Here is a 20,495-nt window from a genome sequence, read left to right as displayed (position 1 = left end):
GCACTGTAAATATTTCAGAGAACAGAGCATCACAACAATCTTGCACTGCTAGGAAAGCCCTAATAACGCAGATGTGTGTGCATGCTGTCGTTCTAAGATCATGAAAAAGCCTACGGCTGAATGGGCTCTAAAGTTACGTCTAGCACTCCTGTTGCTAACTATCTCTAGTCTCAAATAACCTGTAAATCATATCCATTGCAACTGTGCTCTGATTATATGAAGAACACACCAAACTAGCATCCATTCTTGTATTGAATTCCTCCGATGTCTTCGCTTTCTCAACATTACAGTGATGTATTTTGGGAACTCTTTAGTATGAGCCCTCAGATACTCTCTTTATGGTTACTCTAGAAAAGGCTGTAAGAAAATGAAGAAAAAACCAAAACCAACCCACCAACCACAACTGTATTGAGATAAGCATTTAAACATTGTGCACATGCAGAGGTATAACTTCTCTTTTTTTAATTCACTGAGCAGGACCCATCTCAAACTGAAGGATTGTATGTTAAAAAAAAGTGATCATGTAATTAAGGACTATCATAATACACATGCATGACATCACACAGATGGAAAACTCATAAGTAATGAGCACTGAATTTTTCAACCTTCATTTTATATGTTTATATGTTAATGTTTGTATGTAATTATACACAATTTTAATGTTCAGTTGCAGATGGAAACTATTAAGACTTTTATTTGAAGTCAAGAACTCTTTGACAGATGAAAAAAAAATCAAATGTCTATATATTTTGTTCTAGAAATAAGTAAATTGATCCCAACATGAACTTGGCTGTAGCTAGTTACACAAACTTTAAAAAAAGATCATTAAAAAATATCTTTGAAAGCTTAATTAGCATATTTTTGGCAAAAGGAGATTCCTTAGCATAATATTTAAACAACATGGCGAAACATGCACTATCAAATATGAACTATAATTTCTGTACAGTACTGCAAACATGACACAAACACCTGGATTAAGGACACACAACTGCATTTCCTAAGTGCTAAGCACAACTAATTCCAAAGGAACGCCATGGGGGCTCTGTAATAGCTTGGCAACCTCTTGAAGGAAAAACTATGACATCATTTCATTTTCCTAAAGCAAAGTGAAGAGTGAGCCCAGACATTAGAGGTAACAAATGACACAGAATATTCTATTCTAAGGGTTTCATCCACAGACAGTTTTACTTTTATTGTCTTAGAAATCTAGTTAAACTTGTAGCATTGGAAAAAAAAAAAATCTGTTTTGACTTTGTGAACTAACACTAGAGTAACATGATGAAGGATGAAATGAGACAGGAAGAAGTTTCATTCTGAGAGACCGTACTGTAAGCTCAGGGCACTGCTGTTTACACTCAGAAACTCACTACAAGCAGCCCCCGTTGCAGCACGTGACTGAAATCACTGGAAGTTTGTGGTCAAGAAACTGAAATAAAATACTTGCAACAATAAGGAAAGCCTTCAGATCACAAATCAAGTGTGAATAGCTGCAGTACTAAACATTCCTGAATCAGTAAAAGACAGAAACAAACTGTATGGTAACTGCATCTAAGGAGATACATATCTGAAGTTGCAGAAGTTGCCTGTGACACTGCTGAAAGCCCCCTAGAGAGGAGGTTGCCCCACCCCAAATTAACAGTTTTTCCTCACTCCCTTGCCTGAGCCCACATTTTCTTTCATCTCCCTTTTTCCTTCTTCAGCAGGACTGCAAGAATTCTTCCAGCTTCTGTGCTGTACGCCAACACACGCAAGAGAGTCTCAGAGAGGGAAGAGACCTTTCCCCGGCCTGCAGGTTCCCCACTCTGCACGCAAGCTAGATAAGGACAGGGCTAAGCAGACGGGTTTGCGTAACGCGTTTGAACGCCGCTACCCCAAATACCCACAGGCTGTACTTTTGCCTCTTGGTAAGGGGTTGGCGGACTGTGCTCACTCTTCTCTAAACAGTACTAGGTACATCTCAGCTCACAACCAGACACTCCCCCAGCTCTGTGTATCGGTCGCTCTCATCGTGATCCCTGCAGCTCTGGAAGCCCCAAGACTAAGAACTGATGGAAGATACAGGAGCATATATACACTCCATTTCTTCTGCTTTGTCCTAAGCAACTTCTGTTATCCTGTTTGCAACAAGATTCTGTGTTAAGACAGATCGTACGTTAAGGTTCAAAATTCAGAAATTGTAGCAGCTCAGCCTAATAAACATTGTTATAACATCTGTAGATTAACAGAGTCATAGATTCCCCCGAGAGCTTCAAATGCTATCACGTTACTGCAAGCAACAGGAACTGATACTTGACTACATTTGATAGCCCTTTCTACATAAATAACCTCAAAAACTGTTTCTCACTAGCTTTTTTTGGTTATGTTCGACACTACTGTAGTTAAACAGTTTTAAGTGCAACATTTTAAGTGTGATTTTCAAGTTAGGTGTCCCATCAGCATTTCACCAACGCAGCAAGTTTGAGATTTTTGTTTTTTTTCAGTTAGTCTGAGAATCGAGGTACTTCCTTTTATCTGGGCAACGCAACACCATTCAATGCAACACCATTCAACGCAACGCTGCTCATCTATCAGCAGTCTGTAACACCAAATCCATACTAAGTAGATCAACCAACAGATAGACTGAGAATCATAATTAAACAACAAATTTTCTCCTTCAAAAGCGCATCTCTCTGGGTAGTCATCTGCTTTCACTTCCTTTAAGTATCCGATTTGCTTGGGCAATGTCAATAGATTGGTTAGTTTAAATGTTATTTAATCAGTATTTCCTTCATTTATGCCTTAAATTTTCGGAAAAGTTTTTGCAGCATGTATTATATTGAAATACATAAATTGTCACATGTATTGTCTGTCCACGCATTCACAGTTGCACAAACTACTTCCCTTTTTATTTATGCCTATATAAAAGTTAACTAAGGCAACCGCTTACTCAGAGAAATTTCTACATATTTTTAGCTACTGTTGACTGCCATTTGAATTGATAAAAATACAAAGATGAGACAGTGCTACGTGACAAGCAAATATTGCTGGCAGATCTGCAATACTAAGAACTCTCCTACTAGTAGCATTTCAGCAGTTGGACTAGTAACAAACATTACGAAGTTAGTAGGTTTGGGTTTCTTTTAAGTTAACTAGACCTTCCCCACCAGTGTGTGATACCATGATTCTTGCTCTAAGGCAACCCTTAAAGTCTGAGCCAAATTTAACCAGGTCGTTTCCATATTTCTGAGCACAGTTCCTTTTCAACATTCAGAAGAACTCTCTCAGTTTTGCATCTCAATCAAACTTTCGCACATCCAGCCAGAAACATGAATCACACAAGTGCTATTTCAGGAAACATGTACAGCTATAGTGGCAGAGGAAGTGTGCCATCCACTAGGTCACAGAAACACAGAGGTAATCACAAAGTAACGCTTAAAACAGGTAATTTACTAAGTGCAAATAATGTTTTTGTGTTTTAAAAAACTCGCACCAGTTTGCTGTCAAGACATTTGTGATTTCTGTGCTGCAGACCCATGCTTGCTAGAACCTGGAAACCCTAATCTGCATTAAAGGTATGATAAGAAATGCAGCAAGTATTTTTTGCCTGTAAGAAAAGGATATGAATTTGATAATGTTTCTAAACTTACTGTTGAAGTATTGCCAACCCCAACTGTTCAGAACACATAAGTCAGAACCTACAAAGGAATTACAATTTCAAAAGCACTGCAGTTTTGAAATCAAGTGGGAGTGCATTCACGTATTTATTTTTACTTCTCCTTCAGTTGCATTTAGGGTTTTCCTGCTTCATGTTTCATACTTCATTGCACAACTGAAAAACCCTCAACTTTGAAGTGTTTTTAAATTTAGAGTTTAGACGATCATAAAATTCACTGATTCCAAGAGGTGGACCTTTGTGAAGAACAGCAAGTATTGGAAAATTACAGTAATTACAGATAACATTTTTAAAAATGTTTCATCAATTTACTTATTTACAACAGTGCTTGTGTAGCTCATTTTTCCTTCTGTTTTATTTCCTGAGTAGTAACACCATAAAAATAAATTGAAATGAGGAAGGCGCACAACACGTTAAGAGATTTAGGAGGGAAGTGTCTAAGTCATTTAAATAAACAAGAAGTTGGTTCAACGTAAATGCATTTTATTAATTTTGATTTTTAAAGTTTATCTAAAACCAAGGCTGCCAGGGTTGTTCAGTGCCACTAACTGTAGGGGAAATTCTGTACAAGCGTGCAAAAGTAGCCTGTAATATTGTACATCTGCCTTCCCACCTTTGCTGTACTGTTCAGCGTTTAATTTCATGCATAAGATCCTTAATTTATGACTTAATACTGTACCATTGAAGACTAGCCACATACAGACTACACAAAGCAGCAGCAGCATCTTTAAAAACAGCTAGCATACTAAAACGTAATAAAGAATTTTAAAATATTATTCAGTAAGAAGGGGCAGGAGTAATACCTTGCTGAGTAAACGCCCCTTGTTTAAGTGTACATTTTTCACAGCAAGCTGTGCAAACAGTGAAGTCTTTAGCCTAACATACAGTTAACTCCAACACTTTGAAGTTTTTTATTAAAAATGGCTGAGATGAATGTCACCAAAATTTACCACTGGCTTTCTGACACTTTGTCCTCTACCAGATGCGCATTCTGTAATTCTTGTGTTTATTTTCAGAACACACCTATATTACACACAACTGTCTGCAATCTTAATAGCAAATTTACTCTCTTCACCAGCAAACATATAGACGCACAGGCATATACACACAAACAAATAAAATACACAAATTTCAGTTTCTATGGATTTGCAGTTTACTGTTTAATGTAAGCAGCATTCAGCTAGTGATCCTAGTTACTCTAATCAAAATGTAATGTTGCCACAACTCAAGAGCAGCACAAGCAGAAATGAAAATGGAAATGAGCAAGAATACTTTTCACCCATCAGAAAGCAAATGCAGTCAGTGGCACACTGACAAGAGCAGCTATGGCCTGCTCTCTGGATAGCAGCAGTTCGGCAGATAGGTAACAAGCACAAAATTTAGCATTAAAGATTCAACAAAAAAGTGTGAAGCTGCAACACAGGATACAGCTATTAGAACAAAAGATTTACTTAGCACAGTAATACAAAAAAAAGCCAACCAACACACACACACACAAAAACCCGACGAAAAACCACCCAACCACCACTAAATAGCGACAATTCAGTTACTGGATCTGCACTGTCTGTCTGCAAGAACGCTCATTCCACACATAACATTTACACACCGAAATTCAGTGTATACTATAAACATTTGTATGCAGTTTATAACAGTACAGGTTTTATTTTACGATTTAAAGAAATTCAAAATGCACTGACAGGTGCTATACAGAGATCAATAAAAGGATTATTTTTTCCTAAATAGAAAGATTTCTTGCCTTTTCCCCTACATTTAATCTTTGTCTCTTTAATATGCAGCAAGAGATATTTCATAATTCTGAAGTATCAGCGTAATTTTCGTGCATTTAAAAATTATCACTTCCACCAGAAACAGGTCGTCACCTTTATTTAACAGCGTTAAAATGCATGCACATTAAGACAGTTAAAGCAGGAAAAAAAAAAAAAAGCCTGAATTCACAAGACCTTTCTTCCCCGCAAAAAAAGCGGGGAGCCCCCGCCAATGTAAAACCCACAAAACCGGCGGCGTAACAACACCAGTACCAGCTTCGCAACCCAGTCATGGAGGGTCTCCCCCCTCTTTCAGCCACAAGCTGAAGAACCCAGCTGTAAGAACCAAGACACCGCCGATGCAAAACAGTAATTATTACCAAGCTGGCACCGCAAGACCAGAGCCCAATGCAGACATTTTGTACCTTGGTGCTGGACAGTGTTACCTGAAGCATCAGCCTAATAGCCGGTTTATTCATAAGGCACGCACTAAAATGAAACAAAACAGTCATTAAGCGCTGACAGTGACCTAGTTAGCTACAGAAGGAGCCAGATCGTCCCGCCAGCCATGACAGGTCCGCCGCAATCCGGCGGGCACGGTCCGGCCCGCCCGCCCGGGCAGAGCGGGGCGCAGCGCCTCCCGCCCGGCTGCCGCGCCCGCCCCGGGCCCCGCGCCGCCGGCCGCTCCCCCCGCCCAGCCCTCGGATCCCGGCGAGCGGCGGAGCCGGCGCGGGCAGCGCCAAGGCCGCCTGCCTTCGCCTCCCCTCCCCCGCGCCGCAGCGCCGGCAGCTCCGCACTGGGACAAGGCAGCCTCTGACTCGCCCGCTGCTCGCGTCCCCCTTCACCGCCCTCCTCTCCCTCCCCCAGCGCGCACACTTGATAGAAAGTCTCCTCTCGGCGGCGGGAGGGCGGTGAAATCCTTCGCTCTCCTCCCTCCGCTCTCCGTAACGCGGGCGAGCCGCCGCCTTCTGTTCCTCAGCCCTGGCCAAGTCGGCGTTGTGTTGACAGGCTCTGCCGGGCACAAAATGGGGCTGCCGCCGCTTCCATGGGCGCCGCCATTTTGTGAGGAGCCGCCGCGCCAGCTGCAGCCGCAGCCTCAGTAGCGGCGGCCACGGCCGCCCAGGCGCGCCGGAGCGGCGGCCGGGGTCTGTGTGATGGTTGAACAGTGACCCCCTCCAGGGAATCCCCAGCTGGCGGTTACGTAAGGGACCGCGCGCAACTGCTGCGCTTGGCGTGGAAACCCACCTAGCCCTGCTACGCAATTCGCCTGTCCTCCCCTCGGCCCCCCACTCCACTCCGCGCCACTCACCTCTGCCGACCGCCCCTCGCCGAGGGGAGACCCCCTGCTCGCCGGGGAGGCTCCGAGGCGCCGTGAGAAACCGCCGCCCTCCCGCCAAGGAGGGCTCGGCCGCCTCTGTCCGAAAGAGCGATTTAGCCCCCCAGTCGCTCGTTTCACACCTCCCTGGTCCACGTTATCCTGGCTTTGGGAGCCTCACGCTCGCTGCTGCTGAGATAGCAGGAACTCGGAGCGTCGCGGGCGGGGGCTGCAGACCAGGGTCTGCTGCAGGTCTAATGGGGGGGGGGGGGGCTCTTAATGTTACAGTTTCTTGCACTGAAACTCACGCACCACCGCTCCAGCCACACGGAGAGGGTGATTCTTCACACAGAGTATTAATTTGAAACTGAGGGATTTCTTTTCCCCCTCCCCTCCCCCCCCCGAAGTGTGAGCTGAGGGCAAATCTTACCAGGCACCTCACCGTGTCTCTGTCTCTATATTCTCTGTATTCGAGCTGAAACGGCACTCAAGTCAAAGGGAAGAAAAAAAAATACCTTCTTTGAAAAAAAAATCATCTTTTATTTCCTGAAGTAAGTTAGTACATGGAGTAGAAAGGAATTATAGTTTTCCTTCTTAAGTACTCACTTGGGGCCATAATGTGCCATTGATTTTAAAACACAGCTCCTTACTGACTTTAATGAGGAGTTTTACTTAAAAAAAAAAAATAAATAAAGGCCGGATCCGGCCTTGCATTTCAACGCATTGGTTGCGGGGGGCAAACGCTCCTCCAGAGTCTCTTGAACTGGAGCAAGGTCTCCCTGCGGCCCCGTCTGCCGGCCAGGGAAGGACGGACGCCCACCCGGGTCGCCACTTGCCCTGCCTGAGGAGCAATGGCTGGACGGAAGGTGCCGCTCGCCACATGGGCCACTTCTCGCCCCCGTTTACCCCTGGCGGCCCCGGGCTGCGCCATGGTTGGCGTGCAGGTCTGCCTTCTCCTGGGCTCCCCGGTGTGGGAAACCTGTCAGGAGAGGAGTGTTTACAAACACCGTGCGCACCGCAGGCTGCGGGGAAAGCGGCCCGCAGTGCTGCTGTCGGCGACTGCCCGTCCAGGGTGAGGGCAGAGACCTTCCTCCTTCACTAACGCTCTGCTGCACGGTCCCTTCATCAATATACATAAATATATAGGTGGCTTAGATTGACTACAGCGGTCCTAAAGCACTTTGATTACAGGCCGTGCCATCTCCAAGAAGGAAAAACAAACATGGAGCGAGCCAGAGCCAGAGCCCGGGCCCCCGCTGGCAGCCCCCCCCCCCCCTCCCGCGCAGCCCCTGCTCGAGGGAGCGCTCGGCGCCCTCCTCCGGGGAGCGTTAACCCCCCTGCTCCCGAACCGGAGGGTTCCTGGGGCCCCCCCCGCCCCTGCCGCGCCATCCGGGGCGACTTCCTGCCCTGGGGAACACCCCGGCCCGGGGGACTCGGAAAGTTTTGCGAAAGTCCAAACCCGCCAGTGCCCCCTTCAGTTGTTGTGTTCTCTCCCCTTGAACTCAGGGCGTTGGGTCTAGTCCAATTAAAAAAATTCGGCCCCGCTTTCCAAATCCACCTTTCCTGCCCTCCCCCCACTCCCCCGCCGCCGCCGCCGCCGCCGCCAGCCAGCGGAGAGGCCGAGCGGTGCGAGTCCGGCGAGGGAGGGCCCTCTCCCCGGCCCCGGAACAGCCGGTAGTAGCCGTTTTTTTCCTCCCCTCTCCTCCTTCTCCCTCGCCTCTTTCCGCCCGGCTTTGTGTGAAGTTTGCGGCACATTGCAGATGAGCCCTTAGCGGCGAGAGGAGCCTATTGTTCCCCGCCAGGAACTGCTTGCTGGGGCTGCGCTGGCTTTTGCCTTTGGAGCTGCCTTCTGCAGTACCGGCACCGGCCTCCGGGGCCCGCTGTGTTGCGCTCTCGTCCAGGCAGAAGCACGGCGGCCTCAGATCTTTTTGTCTGAGAGAGGAGAGAAGTGAATCCCGCTGCCGCCGCCACCGCCGCCGCCGCCGCCGCCGTACAGTGTGTGTGTGAGGGAGCGAGCGAGGGAGAGGGAGATCGCATGGAGCCGCGGCCGTAACACACGCACACTGTCAATACCTCACTCCGGCTCCCCCCACCCCCCCCCCCACCCCACCACAACAGTAACCCAATTCATTGTGTGATCCAGCAGCACCATGTTGAGTCTCATGTGCAGGCTGGATCGGCTGGGTTTGTGGTGCTGAGAGAGAGAGGCAGCGGCAGCGGGAGGAGGAATTGCCGAGAGGTGCCCCTCTCCCTCCCTGCCTCTTCGCCTGTGCGTTGTGTGGAGACAGGACTCGCAATTACCACACTCTCTGGGCTCCCTTATTCCTTTTAAACTTTTTTTTAAACAAGCCCCTCTCCATGGCTGATCCCCGGCCGAGCACGGGCACCTGGGTCTCTTAAAGACAAGGAGGAGCCGGGGATTGTTGTTGTTGTTGTCGGCCGGTTTTTTTTTTTTAATTGGATTTTTTTTTTTTTACGAGAACCTTTTTTAATACAAAAATGGCAAATTCGACGGGTAAAAACCACGCAGACCAGCGGAGAAAGGGACTCGCTTTCCTGGACGAGCTGCGGCAGTTTCACCACAGCAGAGGGTGAGGAAAATGGGGAGATGGAACGGGAGGGGGGGAGGCTTTTAAACCGACCAGATCCAACTTCCAGCCCCTTCCCTGAAGGACACGGCAGCCCCAGCGAGGGGAGAAAAGGGGGCAGAGCTGACAAGTTGCGGTGTTTTGTGTGTATCTCCTTTGGCAGGTCTCCTTTTAAGAAGATCCCCGTGGTGGGTGGGAAGGAGCTGGATCTTCACGCTCTCTACACCAGAGTCACCACTTTAGGCGGATTTGGGAAGGTGAGTGGAAGTTTTAATTTGGGCTTCCCTCCCACTAACCTCTTCCCAAAAGTCTCCTCTGACCCCCGGGGGCGGCGGGGGGAGCCGGGGTGGCCGGGAACCGTCCTATTTAAAGCCGGTTAGCGAAGGTGGGGGGTGGAAGGAGGAAGCGAGCAGGCAGGCAGGTTGGTGGCTTGGCCTTGTCGGCGGAGCGACGAAGGGGGACCGGGGGGTACGGCGCGCCCCCCGCCCGTGCCTCCGCCGCAGCCCCTGGCCCCTGCCCCGTTCCCCGGAGGAGGCGAGGGGGGAGCGGGGGGCTCCGGCCGGCGAGGGGCAGTTCCTTTCGGTTGCGGTGGCAGGCTGTGTGCGCGTCTGTCTCTCGCAGAGAGGGAGGGAGAGAGAGACGGAGAGGAGAGAGTCTGAGCGCAGTTTTAGTGCAACTCAAAATTAGCGGGCATGTTTAACATCGATAATCGGCACGGAGCGTGGGCTAGGAAACGATCCTCGCAGCCGGGGGGGGCCGGGCGCTGCCCTGCGAGCCCTTCTCGGGGAAAAATGACAAAAGGGGCACCCAAGACGGTGTGTAATCAAATAGCCATCTTTAGGCTTCAAGGCTAGGGACAGAAATGTAGGCCTCAAAAGAAAGGCCTCTCGGTGTCGGTGGATCCGTCTCGGGGGGACCCCCCGGGACGGCGCCCCGCGCCCCGCGGGCCAGGGGGCGCCCCCGTCGCCGCCTCCTCCCCGCATTATTTTAAACTTCTTCGGGTTTTTAACGGACCGCGGCAGGATTTAAAAGGGGGCGACAGAGGGACTCCCGATTGGTTATTGTCCAGGTAGTAAAAACAAAAACAAACAAACCCCAAAACAATGCAGACCCTCCCGGCGCCCCCCGTCCCCGCCACCCCCCCACCCCCCCGATATTGAGTAGATATCAAAAAATAAAGTAAAATACCGGTGAAAAGCGGGATTATTCCCGAAGGGGGAATACCACCGACTGACAGTAAAATTCAGAGTCTTAAATCCCATGCACGTTCCTGGTTATTTCTTTTTACATATTTATCTGTTTGCTTCATGGCAACTCGTGGGGTTTTGGTGTTGTTTTTTTTTTTGTGTGATGTTGGCTGGCAACGGCGTGTCTGTGTCTACGTTGTGTATCTCGGCCTGTGTGTTGTTTTTGACAGGTATCAGAGAAGAATCAGTGGGGAGAAATTGTAGAGGAGTTTAACTTTCCCAGAAGTTGTTCTAACGCTGCCTTCGCTTTAAAACAGTATTACTTGCGGTGAGTGCTATCAAGCTGTTGCAGTGGTATTTTTGAGTGTGGGATTATATTTGGTGTTCGGTGTGTGCAATAATAAAAATACCCCTGCTCTTTAAAAATGCTATAAAATAAACCAGGAAGAACTTGTAATTCCTTACTGGTCTGGGGCAGTGATCAGTTAAAGGTGATTCTGTTCTGTAGTTATTTTATTTGCATTTTACATCTGCCAGCCTTAAACTTTGAAGTGATCTCAAGTATATAAACAATATATTGTCAGAGCCATTTTTATCGATCGTTGTAGAATTACTGTACTAAAGGACTGTTACTAAGAGGTCATGTTATTGTAGTTACAGAAACTTAGCTTAATTTTTGGAGCACTGAAATGTGTTGATACGTGTAAACTTGTTTACTTCTCAGTGGGGTCAGGCATTGAATGAAAATGCATCTGCAGGAAGGTAGATTTCTGTGGATTAGTTATATTGTTATCAATTACTAGCAGCATACTTTTTATTTTAGAGTACAAAGAGCTAAATAATTTCTTGAAAAATAGTAGATTATTGGCAGTTTTTAAAAATAAGATTGCGTTCCTTGAAATGATACAGATTATTTTTTGTGATTATGATATGCAGATTATTTTTTAGTGTAGCATGGAGTTTATACTGAATATTTTAAATTACTGTATGTGGTACTGTTCGGTTACTAGATGACTTCTAAAAAAATAATCTTTATTGACTTTTGATGATTATTCTTTGTGTGAAAGATTTGAAAGTTATTGTGCATGTAGTGTTTTATATGCTATATATAGACAATTATATTTCATTCAGAATAAAGTTTTGTGTGTGTAGATTAAGGAATTTAATTTTCTGTTTCTGAATGGTATAAATGATATTTTTCACTGCAGTTAATGATAATATAGATATGAAATGCGAACAAAAGATGTATGGGCTTTTGGACTTCTGTTTTGGTGATCTGAGTGCACACAAGCTTTATCTGTGTCTAGTTTGGCCTGCTGAATTAGGAAATGCAGTAATTGTACAGGTGCACTTTCTATTGGTTGTCCTAGATTGACTTCCAGCTTGAAGCTGCAGAGTTCATAGCACAGTGGAGTAGTTATTGAGTTACAGTGATGTCTGGAAAACCTTAGTCAGATCTCTGTAGTTACTGAATTTTTCTTTTTTTGGTGGTGACATATGATTGCTTGAAGATCCAGGCTAAGAAAAGGAATTACCATTTTTAACAGCTTTAGCAAAGTTTATGATTGCTAGCAGGCCTAGAAATGAAGTGGGAAGTTCGTTTTAGGATGTCCTTATCTGTTTGGTTGTTTGTTTGTTTGTTTTTTTTTCCCCTCTACTACATGGTATTGAGGTAGTGTTGCTGAAAATTTGTTGGGTCATAGAAAGCAGTTTTTTGCTTTTTGAGTTTTTCTGTTGGACCATGTAGTCTATTACTTGACTAGATTTTACATATTATTTACAAAATGATAGTTTTTTGGCTTTTACCCTTTCCTTTTCATTTCCATATTTTAGAAGTGTTTGAATGGCCTAACTTTTTGCAGTAGAAGGTTGTGTCTTTTGTGTTTACATCTGTATTTTGAAAGCGTTTATATGCTGTGACAGTTAACACAATTAATGTTAATTTATGCTTCTAATGACTATTAGTTTTTAATCAGATACTACTTTTTAATTTGGAATCAGACATACAAAAATGTTATTTTTATTATTAGCGTGCTGGTATTGACATTATTTAAAATACAGTTGCTGAAAATATGTATAAATGATAGCATACAAAGAAGTGAAATGTTTTTTGTTTATTTGGACTTTAGAAAAAAGTTGATATACAGTTAAGATGAAAAATCTTTTAAAATGTCTGTTTTATCATAATCTCTGTGATTTACTTAGGCCATTCTGAAATGAACTGTCAAGGTTGTTGGTTTCGGGGTGGATTGGGTTTTGGTGGATGATTTTTTTTTTTTTTTTTTTTTTTTTCTAAATTACTGCTTTACTCACTGTTGCTTCTCACATAATCTAAGTTTGATGTGAACTCTTTCCCAGCGGAGTTCACCTCCTCACATGTGCAGTAGTAAGACTGTGTATACACATGTATCTCAGGTTAACGTTCATTTAGCTCTAACCTAGAAGTTTAGGGGGGGGATTTGGTTATAGGGAAAGAAAAAAAATGCTCTAATGGCAAATTTGTAAAAAGGGTCTTGTTTATCTGAGCTGAAGAACGTAACCTGAGTTTTCTTACAGGGCTAGATTTTCATGAACTGCTGAGCAGTTACCTCCGGGGAAAAAAATGTTCCTCTTGAGTCTCAAGTATGACTATAATCTTGGCCTCACAATTGTAATGACTTTGCAAACAAAGCCAAACAAATTGAGGCCTATCAACTTTTATATAATTTTTTATCCAGTTGTATGTTGTGTGTCCTGTTAAGTGAAGGATCTGCATGGCAGATGGGACCCTGTTGAATTCAGGGGGATTGTGATGTGCACCTAAACTGAACACATTTGGAGATTCGGATTCGTGATGGTTTGTGATGAAAGTTGCTTCTTTCTAGGAAACATCTGGCGTACCATGTTCGCTGAGATAAGATCTCCGGCTACATGGACCACTTGCTTGTTTTGCTGTCTTATCCCTAATAATGCTGTCATTTTGACTTAAAATTAATGTGTAAATAATTTAGGAAGTTGAATTATATGTGTGACGTCAGTAGTCCTGTTGGCTTGATCAAACCGAACGTTTTGCGAAACAGTCATGGGGTTATGGTTTTGTAGGCAGTTGTGAGGTGCGTCTTTTTCATTGAAGTAACCGTTTCATTTTGACTGTTGTGGAATTTTGCTGGGTGTCTTTGGGAATGTATGTTAGGCTCTGTTAAAGACGTGGATTGTTTAAACTTCTGATATAATTCCGATAGGCTTTATGATAGGTGGTATTTGAATGTGTGGTAGACAATTCTGTCTACCCCTTCTCCCTTGCACTACCCTCTCTTTTCTCTCACTGGAAAAAAGTTATTTATAATAGGAAGGTCTGAACCATTCAAACTTTGTGCCTGTGTTGCTTTGAGCTGTCTGACAGGTGAAGTAATTTATGCACTGTGGTTCTTAGTGAGCAGTCAAAAGCCACAGTGCCGATAACCATTGATAGACTGTACTTGTTAATGTAGTTCTGTAAGTCTCTACAGCATCAGAGAGTGTAATTCCCTTGGATGTAGTGCAAATTAGATGTTTCATCTCAATTGAGGTGAATTAGTAAAGCATTTTCTAAATGCTTCTCTAAAGATTATTTTATAATGTTAATGAAAATATTTTAATACGGGGTAATAAATGTAAACATCAGTAATGTGGGCATGCTTTTACGTTTTTGTTAGTTGGTAAACATACAGTAGGTGAAAAGAATGTTAACGTGAAATGCAGCCTGTTTTTTATGTTAATGGTTGATTAGGTTATAGTCCTACAAAGAATTGGGCTGATGTGACCTCATATGTTAGTGTAAGGTTCTGTTGATTTTCATGTAAGCATAAGCGATGCATTTATTTTGTTGTGGGTCTTCGTCTAGGCTTGGGAGGTGAGAGACCTTGTAAACTAAATGTGTAAGTGAAGTATGCCTAGTTGAATTAAAAATCGGTTTGCTTTTAAAAGGTATTTATTAAGAGAAATCATGTGAAAAGACAAAGTGCCAGGTAAGATAAGTTGAAGTCTCAGTTCTGCTGAGAATTTCTGAAAGGTGGGAAGCAGGTGCGTATTGTAAGCTTCTGGTAAAGGCGGCAGAAATTAATTAAAGGCGAATAAGAATTCACTGTTGTAAATATTGGGGAGGTAAGCGAAAGTCAAACAGAGGAAAGAGGTCAGTTTGTAAATGAGAAGTTGCAAAAAGTTATTATAAAGACAAGCCATTATGCTGAATTTCCTGAAATTCCATATATAGTAGGATGAGAAAGTGTGAGCAGTTAAAATTTGGGACCACGTGAAATAGTTACTGACATCAAATAGAAGGGGTTCTTGAAAGATTGGATGATATTTATAAGCCATTTGATCTTTAAGATGCCACTAAGAATTTGAATAATAGTACCGATTAATTCAAGAAAAAAAGGGGAAGAAAAAAAAGCGTGAGCTGAAGAACTAGATAAATTTAGGGGATTCTGTTCCTAGTAAAATAATGGCAAAAATATTAGGGAAACAATCATAAGCAGACTGGAATTTTCCAAGCAAAATTACTTTAAAAGAGTTTTGCTTTGTTGTTCTTGATCAGTGTTTAAAATTAGGATCTGATACTGCAACAGCGTCTGCACTCTGCTCAGTGAGTATGGAGAAGTACAGGCCTGGCTCGCTTGCCAGATCTGATTGCAGGTTCAAGGCCCCAGTGGATGAGGAGAAAGTTGTAGCTGTAGTAGTACTTTACGTATTTTTCTGAGATTCAAATACATCTCAAAATCTCTCATTAAAAAATTATTTATGTATGTGGGTAGTCATCTGAATGAAAAATTGGGTGAAGGACCATAAACAAAAATAGAACAAAGTTTAAAGAAGAGATTTGGTGAGTCACAGCAGTTTTGGGTGCTAAAAGAGCAACATAAGTGCTTACGTATGCACATAGTAACACAGGTTTAGCCATTTTAGGCGTATTTAGTGTCTGGATTGATTAACTTTACGAGAAGGTGAATAGTACGCTTGTGACATTAGCAGACAGTGATAGTGGGAAGAGTTAAACCCAAGTCAGGGCAGAACAAGAAAAAGGCTATCTAAAGAAATTAGGCACATTGTTGGAAAATACAAATGAGATCTAGTTTGGAAAATGCAAGCTAAAACAGTTGAGGGACAGCAATCCAAAGCAGGTATTCACTGTGAGGGAATAACCTGGAAGGCAGCATTGTTGAAAAAGGGACAGGAGTGATACCATGGGCCTGACAATCCTGTCAGTTGTGTGCACCCAGCTCCCTTCCTGCACGCTTCTGACAGGAAGAACAGGCCCCGATTTGCAATATGATGTATAGACTTTGTCAAAATCAGAAGAAGTTTAGGTTGCATTCACAGAGGCACTGAACAAGTGGGAGATGAGTTTTTGTTTGAGACTGTGTGGCTGTGTTGGGAGCGCTGTTACGCTTTCAGAGCCTCTGCAACAGGTGGGGCAACTTAACAGAAGCTTAGAGAAACCTTAAGAAGGCTGAAGGGACTAATTGATTTAAAAGAAAAGATTTGATAAATAAATGTTTTGCTTGGCTAAATGAACATTTTGAGTGAGAAGGGGAGATGGTATCTGACAAGCATTTTGGAGGGCCTGAATACTTAGCAGGGAGGCTAACTTTAAATAAAATAAGAGGCTGTGTTAACGTGTAAGCTGAGGTGAAACCAAGGGAGAAAATTCAGAGCAGATAGCAGCACAAAAAGCTGTAAGATACACTTGTATACTTTCTGAATAGTACGCCAAGCGGTGTAGGGGGGAAACCCACACCACGGGTCATTCAGAACTAGCCTGGTCGGGACACTAATACATGTGCAATAGGTGACGAGCCAGGACTGGCAGAGAAATGGACTGGATGACCTTACAGGTTCTGTCCATCCTTCAGTAACACTGTAATGAAGGCTTTCATCTTGCATAGCTACAGACTTTTGTTGCAACACTGCAGACTTCACCTGTGGAATCTGTTGCACTGAATTTTGTCACAAATCCTGCAGTCATTGGCAAGGCAGGAAACAAATACATGATGGCATTTTTATGATTTCTTTTAAAATTCCCCCCCCCCCATAAGAATTATAATGCATGTATCAGATGTCTGAGGCCTTGCTTTGAAGTCTGAAGCAAATATTTTACATACTTGGAGGGGGAATTTTGTTTTAGTTGTACTGTAATCATACAGTCAACATATTCACAATCAAGACTAGTTACTGTTCATGCTAATAAGACTTTATTTAAGGGAATTAAGTATGTTGGTTGTTAAAATCATAGAATGTCTCTCAATGGAAGTTATTTCTTTGGATTGATGGTGTCATAATTTCTAGGATTCTGCTCAAAAGAAAATAAAACTTTTATAATACAAAATTTGCATTAGGCCTCTTCTGAGGAGAGCAAGCAGTAGGTGAAAGGAAACATAGCTACCTCAAAATTGCTCGCTCTTAGAGTTATGTTGTGATACTATGCAGAGGAGTTTGGCCTCTATACATTTCTGAGCTTTTCCTTCAGAGGGTAAACTATTTACTGGTGAAAAATGTATTAAAAATTAGTGTGAGGAGTGTTAACATATTTTCCTGCAAGCTTTTTGCTAGAAATGACCTAAATCACTGCTGCTAAGCTGAAGTGTATCGGTTTATTTGGGGAGGGGTGAATGTTGTTCTTCAGTTTTAATACAGAATTGTGATTGTTTAACTTGAAAGTTTATCTAGACAGATGTCAGAACTAATAACCTACAAAGAGCAGGTTTCTGGCAACAGTATAATAGCTGTGGTGACTTCTAGGACCTACTGAGTCTTCTAATAGTTGGTGGAAAGTTTATATGTTAAGACCATTTTCTAATCTTCAACTGAGACAGTATCAAAATTAATTTATGCTTTAAAGTTGTTAATAGCTGTGGTAATGTCTTAGGTTTGAATAAATGGTAAGCGTATTACAACAAGATCAAGAATGCATGTGGAATGCAAGGATGTTGCTTCTTTCCTTGCAAAGTGGAATAAGCCTGGGCTAACTCCTGAAGAGGAGTTTCAGACTTTTTTTTTAATATTAGAGCTGATAGGCTTTAATTACCTTGTTTATTTACAGTTAAACCTCAATAGATAAGACTTTCATACTCTTTTTTTTCTTTCCTAACGCCTTCCCTACTTTTCCGAGAGGTGAAATTGAGAAGCATAATTTGTTAAGTTTTACAGGCGAGGTACTGGAGGTACACAGAGGTTCAGACTGTTACTTTGAGAGTGCATGTCAAATAGGAATGAAATCCAAATACAATAAAGCTTTTTTTCTTGTAATGCTAGGATCTGGTTCTGACAGGCAAATTTCTTCTTCCTGAGCCTTAGTTAAACCATCCATAAAAGGGGTCTACTATTATTTACTATGTTTTAAAGTTCCCCTTTAATCAATAGCTGAGGAAGTACTGTTTGAAAAATAAAACAGGATAATGTTATGTTCTGTGAATTGGAAAACTGAAAAATAAGTATGTAACAGATTATGAGAATGGATTGTTTGTGTTTTGTTTTGCTGTGCTTTGTTTTAAAATGCTTGTTTAGAGTGTCAGAATGGTGTCTTGCAGCCTAAATGGAACTGCTTGGAGTAACTGTAGTACCAGTCCACATTATCAGAAGACATACAGTTTGTAGAGGGAATTGGCCAGAGATCCCATCACATGATCTTGTTTCTGGTTATCAGTCTGATGCATATTTATTCTGTGGCCTTAGTTAAAGCATTTGCCATCTTTTTGTTCGTATTTATAAAGTGGATATACTGATGTTTGTTTACCTATCTCACAGAGAAGTGTGAGACTGTAAGCTCTTTAATGCAGGGATTGTGTCTCTTCATGCTTCTATGTCATATCTTAAATATTTGAAAATGAATATAAATTAGGAATATATGAGGAAAATAAAACTATTCATAAGCTTGTTTGCCCTCTGCAGTGTTGGGAAGCAGAAAATATAGCATAGATGAGAGGAAGAACAATCTTTATTCCTCAGGGAATAAATAAACTTGGGATACCTAAGCAGAGAAATATTGGAACGGTTGAAAGAAAGAAGCTTATCTTAAGGAAGGATAATAAAACAGCAAGATGGCACCCAGAATAGTGAGCTTAGGCTTTGCCTGAGGTACTAGATTAGTGAGCTAGGTATCAGATCTAAAATACAGCCTCCTTGGAGCAATGGGTTCAAGTCTAAGCAGACCTGAATTAGATTTTCGGCTGCAAGGTAGTGACACTGAGTTCTTTACTTGTTGTTTTCCTATCTTTAAACTGAATGTGCGTGCATTTATTTTAACTCCAGATAAATGGTAGCAAGCCAGCTAAGCTGCAAGAGGGATTGCATACTACTGTAATAGAGTGGAGTTCTGTTGAATGATGCACTGGAGCATGTTTGTCTGCAAGACTGAACTGTGTTCATACTGATTTCCTTTTTTATCAGTGTGGGAGGAGCAACTGTTCAGATTAGTAGTCTTTTAGAACAATTTACAGTGTTACTTGTTAATCCATAGATGCCAGAAATACATAAAAATCCTGTACAGTAAGGTGATCATTCTGATGGGACCGTTTCTCTCCCAGTCTGCTGCACTTTTCATATGTCTGTTTGCTGAAGTTTAGATGGGTCATACTTATGGCTGCATGCCTTGCTCCATTGTTACACACTGTGATGACTGCTCGTTGGCCTCTGCCTCCTGGTCCAAAGGTTGCTATGCTTCCATGATAATCCACGTGTAGAGATTCTCAGTTCTGTGGATCACTGAATCATACGAATGATGTTGAGTAGCTCTGTTCAAGTGCTGTAACAATGTGTATTACTGGGACGTAATGTGTTGGGGTAACTTTTCGTTTGGGATAGATCCCAGGGGTTTAGTTAAGCTAAATGCAAGTAGTTTACTTTGGCGGTGAATCTAGCATATTCTGAGTCTGTTAACAGTGATTGTGGTGTAGGATAGGTGTAGAACTGTGTGTGGGGCTTTGTTTGGTTTTTTATAAGTATATTTGTATTAAAAGAAGTCTTGTGGAAATAAACTTTGTAACAGTTCTTCCCTTACATGGTTGTTTTGCCCAGCAGTATCTGGGTTCTAGTGACCTCAATGAAATGATGTAGAATCCAGGCAATGACCAGGTAGACAGTGCCAGGTTACAGAATTCAGATACGTCCTCTATAATTTTGGGCAGGGTAGTAGAACTTTGAAGCACCGACGATTACAGAGATGTTTCTTGGGCACTTCTCCCCCCAGTATCATCTATGAAAATCAAGGAGAATTCACATTTTTAACAGTATATGTTCAGAAGTGCTACATTTGCACAGTAAATACCTGAAAAAATCAGGAATGACCTCATTTAAGTATGAATGTGCAAGCTTAACTTTGTCTCTAGAGAATATTCTGTGTAATGGAGCCTTGTGCTCTCTGTGGTAAATGGGAATAAATTCCGTGGCAGTATTAATCTGTTGTATCACTGTGAGATACTTATATACACGCATAGTTCAGACTCATCGTTCAACATGGTAATTCATTAATCTCAATAGCAGTTATTTCTGAAGAGGTTTTGAGTGTGCTTTCTGGGCATCTTTTCTCCACTATCTTGGCCTCTATGGTGTTACCCACACAGGCCAATTCGGAAGTCCTTTCCTTTGCTTGTAGGCTGAGGGGGATTCACTGTTGCATTACTGCTTACCCTGGTTGCCTAGCTCACGGGTCTTTTTGTCTGTTACTCTCTGCTAATCATCATCTTCTCAGTCTTTGACTAGAAGCTGGAATTCCTCTTCTGTTCCTTGACCCCTTGATGCCTGTACCCATTGACTGCACATGGAATATTTACTGTAATCAAATGAATTCCTAATTGTAAAGAAAACTGAAGGAAAGAAAAGGTGTATGCAGGTAAAAGGGCAAGAGGACAAAGCACTAAATGTCAGGTGCCTAGCAACAGTAAAATACTGAATTTTACAGCAAAACGATAATAGATTCCATGGTACCTGAAAAAAAAATTTTGCAGCTGTGGACATGCAGAATTCACAGGATCC

At 42.8% G+C, this 20,495-nt stretch overlaps 1 protein-coding gene and 1 long non-coding RNA gene across 14 annotated transcripts in view; one reads left to right on the top strand and one right to left on the bottom strand.

The window, feature by feature from the left end:
• Positions 1-6,907, bottom strand: part of LOC142362178 (uncharacterized) — a 46,046-nt gene extending 39,139 nt beyond the window's left edge. For 11 of the 13 annotated variants that reach the window (XR_012764766.1, XR_012764762.1, XR_012764763.1 and 8 more), the window contains exons 1-2: positions 6,728-6,907; positions 5,865-5,907 (exon numbers count right to left, since the gene is read on the bottom strand). This is a non-coding gene — a long non-coding RNA (uncharacterized LOC142362178). Of the gene's footprint in view, positions 1-5,864; positions 5,908-5,947; positions 6,061-6,292; positions 6,576-6,727 lie in introns of those variants that run through there. The other 2 variants (XR_012764760.1, XR_012764764.1) reach the window with 2 other exon arrangements.
• Positions 6,908-8,649: 1,742 nt separating this feature from the next.
• Positions 8,650-20,495, top strand: part of ARID2 (AT-rich interaction domain 2) — a 107,340-nt gene continuing 95,494 nt past the window's right edge. Inside the window, exons 1-3 of the mRNA XM_009943408.2 lie at positions 8,650-9,324; positions 9,485-9,578; positions 10,739-10,836. Of these exons, the coding sequence (XP_009941710.2) occupies positions 9,233-9,324; positions 9,485-9,578; positions 10,739-10,836 (284 nt within the window). The 5' untranslated portion in view covers positions 8,650-9,232. The remainder of the gene's footprint in view (positions 9,325-9,484; positions 9,579-10,738; positions 10,837-20,495) is intronic.

The sequence above is a fragment of the Opisthocomus hoazin genome, chromosome 8 (assembly GCF_030867145.1).
Source record: "Opisthocomus hoazin isolate bOpiHoa1 chromosome 8, bOpiHoa1.hap1, whole genome shotgun sequence".
Taxonomy (NCBI): Eukaryota; Metazoa; Chordata; class Aves; order Opisthocomiformes; family Opisthocomidae; genus Opisthocomus; species Opisthocomus hoazin.
Note: the sequence above shows the minus strand (reverse complement) of the source record. Positions and strands in the feature narration are given on the sequence as shown.